Source organism: Gekko japonicus, unplaced genomic scaffold (assembly GCF_001447785.1).
Source record: "Gekko japonicus isolate JY-2015 unplaced genomic scaffold, Gekko_japonicus_V1.1 scaffold2070, whole genome shotgun sequence".
NCBI classification, from domain to species: domain Eukaryota; kingdom Metazoa; phylum Chordata; class Lepidosauria; order Squamata; family Gekkonidae; genus Gekko; species Gekko japonicus.
The window spans coordinates 88,015-96,460 of NW_015162013.1; the positions used below are offsets into that span (position 1 = coordinate 88,015).

Consider the following 8,446-nt stretch of genomic DNA (forward strand, 5'->3'; position numbering starts at 1 on the left):
CTTTGGCAGAAGAAAGGGATACAACTGTGATAGATAATACTAATTTACTTTAGAGGGCTTTTGTGCCATAATCTATATCAGCGTGCTTTGGACATCCTAAACTATTATTGATTGTAAGCCTCTCAAAGGGTTGCAAACAGAAAGCTTTTGAAAGAAACAGCAATCTGGATGCCTTTTAAATTCTCCGTCGTTTTCCCAAGTTGCTTTGGGTGTCCGTCTGGTTCTCTTCCAGCAGTGGAGAACTCCACGATGAGCAAATCCCTTGAATTAAGCCTCTCTTCATGAAATTCAACCACAGCGACTGACGGGGAGACCACAACGATCTGGTCTGGCTGGATTCCAGCTGTGCTTCAAAGGGACTCTCCTTTGTGAAAATGCTGACATTCAGCTCCCGGCAGCCCCAAGTCAGAGCACAGGCAAGGAAGCCACCTCACCAGGCAAGGTAAGAACCAAAGCGACATATAGAAAACACCATAGCCTACCTGCAAGGATGGCAAATTATGGTCACCTTGGAATCATGCCTAGACTGTCACACAAAATCCAGTATTTCATGCACAAAATGGTAACCCGAATGTACAAGCTGCTAGCCCTCAAGATCAAGGGAATGAAAGAGTGCATTGCACTGCTTGTAGATGCTCCCACAGCTTCTCCTACCTTGAGGGGCCCCGACCTGTAGACACCTTTGGAATTCTGACTCAGCATGGTAGACGCAGCCACAATGCTCCCTCTAAGCTGTGTGGAGTCCCCTCAAGATCAAGGGAATGAAAGAGTGCATTGCACTGCTTGTAGATGCTCCCACAGCTTCTCCTACCTTGAGGGGCCCCGACCTGTAGACACCTTTGGAATTCTGACTCCGCATGGTAGACGCAGCCACAATGCTCCCTGTAAGCTGTGTGGAGTCCTGGTTGAGCAAAAACTTCTACTTTGTGAGCTGCTGGCAATAAAGTGGTGAGCGAGCGGTTTGGCCGCTGCATAAATCAGTTTGCTCTGGGGCCATCCTTCCTGAGCGGAGATAAAAATGGGTGCGCTGGAGGCTAAAAATCTGTGAGCTAGCTCACACTAAATCAGCTTAGAGGGAACACTGCCCATCACCCTCATGCAGAACTGAGGCCAAGACGGGCATGTGCAGAGGATCACCCGGTGAATCTAGCTGGGATCTGAGCCCTGTGCCTTTGGTTCCAGAGCCTCTGTCCCATCCCCCCACCACCTTTTTAACCATGCCTGATGAGCGAGTACGCTCAGTGTGTGTATGAGGAGCTCCCAAGTGTGTGCGAGTGAGGCAGGGAGCGCTGCCAAGTGGCTCAAACAAGACGGGAGAATCGATTGTGTGAAAAGGGATACTTTTTAATTTGCAAATAATCGTTTACACAGAGCAAAGAATGGACTCTGCCGCTCCCACACAAGCAAACAAACAACCCCTCCAGAGGCAGACGGGGTGGGCAATTTCAACCAAGAATCATGAAGGGGGGGGGGAGAGCAGGCGCGGGGTGAGGAAATGCATTCCCTAAAGCAAATCTTGCATTTTTGTAAAAAATAAAAACCACAGAGAGGATCAGGATGTGTCACAGCTTAACAAGGCACAAAGCAAGAAGGAGCCGTTAGCTATACAAGGGTAGGGCCGAACCTCTGCCTTCTGACCAGGCCCCTCTCCTCCCTCCACTGCCGGTAGCTTGAAATTCTCCTGAGCACTAAAACTGATCAGAAGAGCTGGAAAAAAACGTTTCTCAGAGACAGATGGGAGGGAGGGGGAATTGCATAGTGCTCTGCGCTCCGTTGCTGTCTTCCTCGCAGTTTTTCCGGGTCCTCGCCACAGATCAGCGTAAAAGTCGAGGCGTGGTCTATGTGAGCGACAGAGTCGATTGCGGTAGCCCTCGCAGGGGAGAATGGACCGTGCGACTTCAAGAATGCATTGTGTGTGTTGGGCACGCGGGTCACAGAGATAACGACACATTCGGTAGGCCCATACATTAAATGCAAAAATCAGACCTCTTGGCAAGTGGAAAAACCAGCACGGAAAGGAACAGGCTAGAACCTCCTTCCCTAGTGTGCTAGTTTGTTTTAAACTTGGAAGGGTGTATTTTTACATAAAAGAACAGTTTAAAAAGCTTCCTCTCCTTTGGCTTGTTCAATCCACTCTGCCAGATCAGGTTCGTCTCATTCGGTCACATGTGAAGATCAGACCTCCATTTCGGCAACTTTTTACTCTGAGACGTCTCCCCCACGCACAAACGTACTTAAATTGGTTCGTTCTGCAGTCAGCCCACCTTCTGCACCGTTTCTCCTTCTGACCTTTCACAATTAAGGCACTCAGTATTTGCTCAAATCAGTTCTTCCAGCTATCAAATCTCGGGCAGTCTGTGGAATGCCCTGGATTACCCTAGAGAGGCATCTCAGCTCACCCATAATCCAAAGAGTTCAGCAAACACCCCCTTACGATTCAGCACTACGGTGACGAGTTAATCCCCCATTTTAAAGTCTAAAAGAAAGCTAAGACCAAATGCAGGAGAATCTCCCACGTTTTTTAAAAATAAAATTAAAAAAAAAGATCGGGGGGGGGTGTGTGTTTACATATTTCCCAGATTGGAAATGGAGATGAAAAATTAAACTGGAACATATCGAATGAACAGTACTGGGGGGGGGGTTTGGGGGGAGGGGGGAATCCCCTATTAAAATTATACATATTTGGTCTTGCAGGATTGCCCAAGAGACCTTGAAAAGGCCCAAGCCATCTTGTAGCCTTCAGCAACGCAGATAGAAAAACAGATAAAATTTAGTTTACTACTTTTTCCAACAGCTTCTTGCGCTAATGGATTTTGAACATGTCTCTCCCCAACAGGGAGCCATTCCTTCCCCACTTTCAACTGGCACGATAGCTCTTAAAACCTTGCTCTGAAAAGTCTTAGCAACAGACTTCTCTTGCTGCACTAACATAGGCGCTCTTGTTTTTCAGACTGGGAAACCTGCTTCAGGATTCCACTCTTTTGCTCTCATTCTGCAAAGCAGAGTTTGGCCCCCAAAGTATTTTTGCAGGAGAGCTGTATGTTAAGCAAGGTCCCAAAGGCGAGTGCTCCCACGTGTGCCACCAAAGCGTGGCATGTAAGGTCACAGTGGCCAGACTCGTACATGGCCCGGCCTTCTGACTGCTTGCTGGGCATCACCTGCACAGAGCCAGTAAGGCTGTGAACTTGAGTTTGCTCACACAAAAGTAAAACCAACAGGGCCTGTTTCCCCAGCACACCAGTTGAAGAGTGGGGTGCCAGTCATGTGCTCAAGCTGGTAAAAGCATTCTGTGATACGTCACAGTAAAACAAAAAACAAAAAAACCCACCACCTAACAAACAAGGCAGCACAAATCTCTCCTGCCAAGGGCAAGGCTCAGTTTACAATCCCAACGTTCATCAATAATTTAGTAACTAAACAGGAAAAAAAAATTCCTCGCCAGGATGTCGTGCCTCTCAGATTTCACTTTCCAATTTTAAAAAAATAAGCAAATCAGCTGCTCTTTGCAGCTGGGGGTGGAAGAGGTTCAACCATCGTCTGTCTGGCTCAGTTTCCCAACTCACACATGGGCTACAGGTTAAAAGAAGCAAACCACTGGGTTCCCCATTTTCGTGTTTGCCCTTGCTACCTGATTTCTGAGAATGGGTGATGGTGGTTGAGCGGCTCTGGAAAGAAGGAAGCCCAAAGGTTTTCCTGGTGCCCAGAATCAGAACACAACAAACCACTCTGGCCTGTGTCCTTTCATTCATCCCTCGTGACAGTCCGTTTACCTTAAGCAACGAAATGCGCTTGCTCCTAGGAGACTGCATAGTTTAGCCTTGAGAACTTAAGCTATAGGATCTAGAGCCTGTGTTTGCTAATGAGGTCACCAGCCTGCTCAAATACAACCCAGACGAGAAGTCAGAAAAGGCTTTTTGTGCTGGCCGTCTTCACAAACACCAGAGACCAAACAATTCGGTCTCTGGAGCTATATGAGAGGACGTTTGCATTTGTTAGCAAACAAAATACAATTGTAGTAATCCCTCCCTCCAACTCAACCAAAAGAACAAGTCAAAGCATACAGTTCAGTTGTGCAACAACACTGGAATGTCGTAGTTTTGCATAGTGACCTGTGGAAGTTAGCGTGCCAGTGGATGCAATGGGATCCTGACCTAAGTTCCCATTACTTGAGTCAGGGAGTTGCGCGTGTACACTCCCACAGTTGCACTTTGGTGTCCAGTTTGCCTTTCTTATGGATCTTGAAGCCCCCCAAACAAATGGACACAACAAATCTGAAAAGGAAAAAAGTTATTCAGCTGAATGACTTAAAAATGGCACCTCCTGAGGATGCACACTGGCCCCAGGACCTAAAACACTGGCCACACTTCTTGAAAGGGGGTATTCTACAATGCATGGTTGCCATCAGCGTAGTCAAAATAACATCCTCTCCAGTGGAAGAACTGAGGAAGATTTTTTTTTTTTTGCAAGTCTGGTGGAGAAAACTTTGCCCTAGTTAACAGAGACCCCAGAATACCTAGACTTTCAGCAGCTGAACCCCGTGTAACAGCTTGATGCTTACCAGGTTTATCTACACAAGTGCTCCTTGACGGGTCTCTGGTGGGCTTTTTAAGCCTCATTTCTGAAAGTTCAATTTGATGGCTCAAAACTCGGCACACCTTGTAATAGTGGCGGTTTGGACGATTAATGCAATCAGCTTGTGTGCTTTCTGATGGCAGCAGCAAGCAAAGGAAACTGGGAACATCAAGAAAACATTTGTGACATTCTCCACGTTCCAATGATTATACAGGCTCTTTGGGAATAAAAATGCTGCCGCTAAGTATCAGCAAGGAGCTGTTCTCCATCAGCCAGTGCAGAAAGCAGTGAGTACAAAGGTGAGACACACAACTCCGTGCGCCTGAAAAGTCTGGTGGAATGTAGATAATAGTTATCCCCAGCGGCGCCTACAAGTAGACATTGAGAGTCTGCAGGATCATCTGCCGGCAGAGCGGGCAATTGCGCTGGTATGAAGCCTGCTGCAGCAAGATTTCAGTACATTCCTCGCAGAGGCAAAGGTGGCGGCAGGGAAGCAGCAAGACTGTCTTTGTTTGGTCCTGGCAAATAACGCACTTCTTCCGTTCCTCTTGCTCTTTCAAAAGAAGCCACGGGTCACTGTCCTCTTCTAGAGCGTTCAACTGCTCTTTTGTCGCAGGTCTGGTATGTGATGTGCTTGGACCTCGGCTCTGAGGTTGGGCCTGCTGCCCACCTGGCACACTCCGCTGTGCACCTGATCCTGGATCAATGTCTCTTCCGTGCTGGTTTCCGCCGCCTTGGGCTGCTACCTGCTGTGCTTGGCGGGCAGGAATCGCAGCCTGCTGAGTGGCTGCAGATAACCATTGTCGTCTTGGATAAGGGACCCCAAGAGAAGGTAGTCTTAGAATATAGGCCAAGAATGGTAGCCATTCTTGCTGCTGGTCCCCACGGTGGTGTGCTCCCCTGCCCCCTCTGTTCCAGTTGGCCATTTGGAGACCCCAGTCTGCCAACCTGCGCCATGCCTGTGAGCTCAAGATCATGTCCAGTGATAACAGTACAACTTGGTAGAGGCGGCACAAGTCCCTGCGCACCCGGTGGTAGGAAGGCATGGCGTTCAAGAAGCCAGTCGTCTGGTCCACCAGCGTCCATGTCAGCTGAGGGTTGAGGGTCAAGATGCAGGCAGCAACCAGCCCCGACAGCAACACCAAGCCGTAAAGGTTGAGGAAGAAGACGTTAATCAACAGCTTGCTCATGGAGGTGAGGAGATCAAACGCCAGCTGGCAAGGAGACCACAGGAGGATGGACATAGCTATGGCACTGCTGGACAAACGTGCAAGAAAGGCAGCAAAGATGTCTGTGACACTCAGAAAAGGGCTGACAATCGTTTCCCACAGGATCAGCACCAGAGAGAAAAGGTTCTGGGTCCCAATGAGACAGATGTTGATGAGGCTGTTGATAAAGTAAGCCACAAGGCTCATGGCAATGGCACATACTTCGCACACCTGCCTCAGAATTGACTGACCAGATCCCACCAGGTTCCAGAGACCTCGGTGCATCATTTCTTTGCTTCTTAGCATCACATGGGTAAACAGGTGCCCCACTACTTTCAAGCTTTCCATGCTGGAGCACACACCACGTAGCAAGTTGAAGATGCCCTGTACAGAGCCCAGAGTCAGGTAATACAATGCCTCAGCGACACACAGCAAGAACAACACGATCCCATTCCAGCAGTGGATCAGGCAGCCCACCAAGGCATTGGGCAAGTTGGAAACAAAAGCGATGAGCCAGAGCAGGACGGAAACCAACGTGGAAACCAGGAAGAAGTTGACATCCAGCAAGATGACCAGCAGGTCCAGAATCATCCCCACGCCATTGATAATCAGGAACACAAGATCCATGGCTGGACTCCAGGCAGAGAGCTGGCAAAGATGAGAGCAACTGTGTTGAAGGAGAACTGGACAGAAATGCTTCCTAAAGGGTTCGGGGTGGGGTGGGGACACCTGTGTATCCTAGATACTTAGATGAAATTATGGAATGCTTCAGCCGCTAAGCGTGCAAAGGCTATACCTCTTTGCACTTTTCACATTACTAAAACCTAAGGTGGGAGACGCTGGTATTTTCCAGAAGGGCCCCCAAATTATCTATCACTAAAGCCCACACCAGCTTCCCAAAGAAAGCTAGCTTTGTCCCACTGAACTAGAAGAGTTAGGCTGACCACTAAATAGCATACGTTCAATGGAAGGGAGCCTCTCCCCCAACTACTCTGGTTTGTAGAGCAATCCAAATAAGGTAATGACTGAGTTTTTAGTTTAAGGTAAAGAGGAGCACTGAAAGGGTAAGGGGGAGAGATTTTAATGGGGGCTATCTGGGCAAGGGAAGACAGAAGACCTCAGTGAAGTAAAGGAGATCTTGACAGTCGTCTATAGCAGAAATAAGGGGGGAAGCAATCCTGGAATATGCTGGAAATTGCTGAAGGCTTACAGCCAAGGTAGGCAGAGCCCCCCTGGAGAGAAACCCCCAAATAACTAAAATGTGGGCTGCGAGTGGGGGAGGGGGCGGGAGGTCCCACTGGAATCCCCGCCCCCTAAGTGGGGGGCTCCTTGAAGGAGCTTTCTAAAGTCACCTTAGAACGACGAACAGTCTAAGGGGGGGTCACCTCGCCCCCCCTCTTTCCCCCAAGGGGGGGAGGGGGCTTCCTCCGCTTCTCGCCTCGCAGCTGTGGTCGCTCCCGCCTCTCTTCCTGAGGAGGGGAAAGAAAGCGGAACCGTCGGATCAGCCTCGCGCCCGCGATCTCCCCCGCGGCTGCCTCAGACCCTCTTTCCTTCGGGCATGGGCGCCGCCATCTTGGTGGGCGGGGCCGCGGCACCCTATCCAATCAGCTCCGGCAGAGTCGCGCGAGGCTTAACGGCCGAACCTGTTTCTCTCCCTCCCCTCAGTCTCGATCCGATTGGGCCGTTTTGAAAGATGCCAGTGACGGTTGAGGCCGCTCGGTCAGGGGGAGGCGGGGCGGAGAAGGCGAGAACGCCCCGCCCACTAGTCGGAGCCATATATCAAACGGCCACCCTCGGGTAGGAGTTGCGCATGCGTACTAGACTTTCTCCCTTGTGTTGTGGGAAGGGAGGGGAATAATTTTTCACTGTTTCTTCTGAGGGAATTCATCCCCCACCCCACCAGTCGTGTGGATAGAGAATCTCTTTATTTTAATACGAGGCACATTTAGCATTTCGGTTAGAGGAGGAAAGGAGAAGGGCAGAAATGCTTTGTGGTGTTTGCAGTCTGAAGAGAATTTCCCCCCTTCAGATTTGAGGGGAATCCCCCCCCCCCTCGTTGGTAGGCATGAGGGGAATTTCCTCTCCCCTCAGTGGTGAAAATGTTTAGAAAAATGGGAAGAAAAGGGGTTAAAAAAAATCAATACTTTTTGTTCAAGATTTCCCCAAAGAAAGCGATACTCAAAATTATATGGGCCTCTTTGGAAAATGAGATACAAGAATGTGCACTCTGTTCTCAAATCAATTTTAGTCCTTAAGATGCTTCAGGGCTCTCCTGTTTACAGAAACATGGAAACGCATCTATCAAAAATAGAGAATGCTGAGGAGAATTCAGTAATTGCTCGGCCAGAAAGCAGTAGTTGTTAAAAATGAAATATGCAGTGGGGTTTCTTTCAGAACTAGTCATTTCCTTGGATTCAGAATAGACATATAGAAGGGTGTGATAATAATATTTATACAGCATGCATATAGGAATGGAGACGGTCATAATGAAACAGATGGGAAGCCTTGGCATTTTTGAGCAACGGTTTACATAGGATATAAAACTGTCTGAGTTCTTTCCCTCCAAGCTCTTGAACACCCTCAATATATTTTTTATGGGTTTGGTGCCTTTTGGTTGCTCTGTCTCCATTCCCTACTATACAATGCAGTCTTCCTATTTTTCAAAA

General features: G+C 48.7%; 1 protein-coding gene across 1 annotated transcript; it reads right to left on the minus strand.

Moving 5' to 3' along the window:
* Positions 1-2,925: 2,925 nt before the first annotated feature.
* Positions 2,926-7,363, minus strand: RNF26 (ring finger protein 26). Its single transcript, XM_015405486.1, has 2 exons — positions 7,133-7,363; positions 2,926-6,428 (listed from the first exon to the last, which is right to left on the minus strand). The coding sequence occupies exon 2, from the start codon at positions 6,405-6,407 to the stop codon at positions 4,941-4,943; it is 1,467 nt and encodes a 488-aa protein (XP_015260972.1). The 5' UTR covers positions 6,408-6,428; positions 7,133-7,363; the 3' UTR covers positions 2,926-4,940.
* Between the last annotated feature and the right edge of the window lie 1,083 nt (positions 7,364-8,446).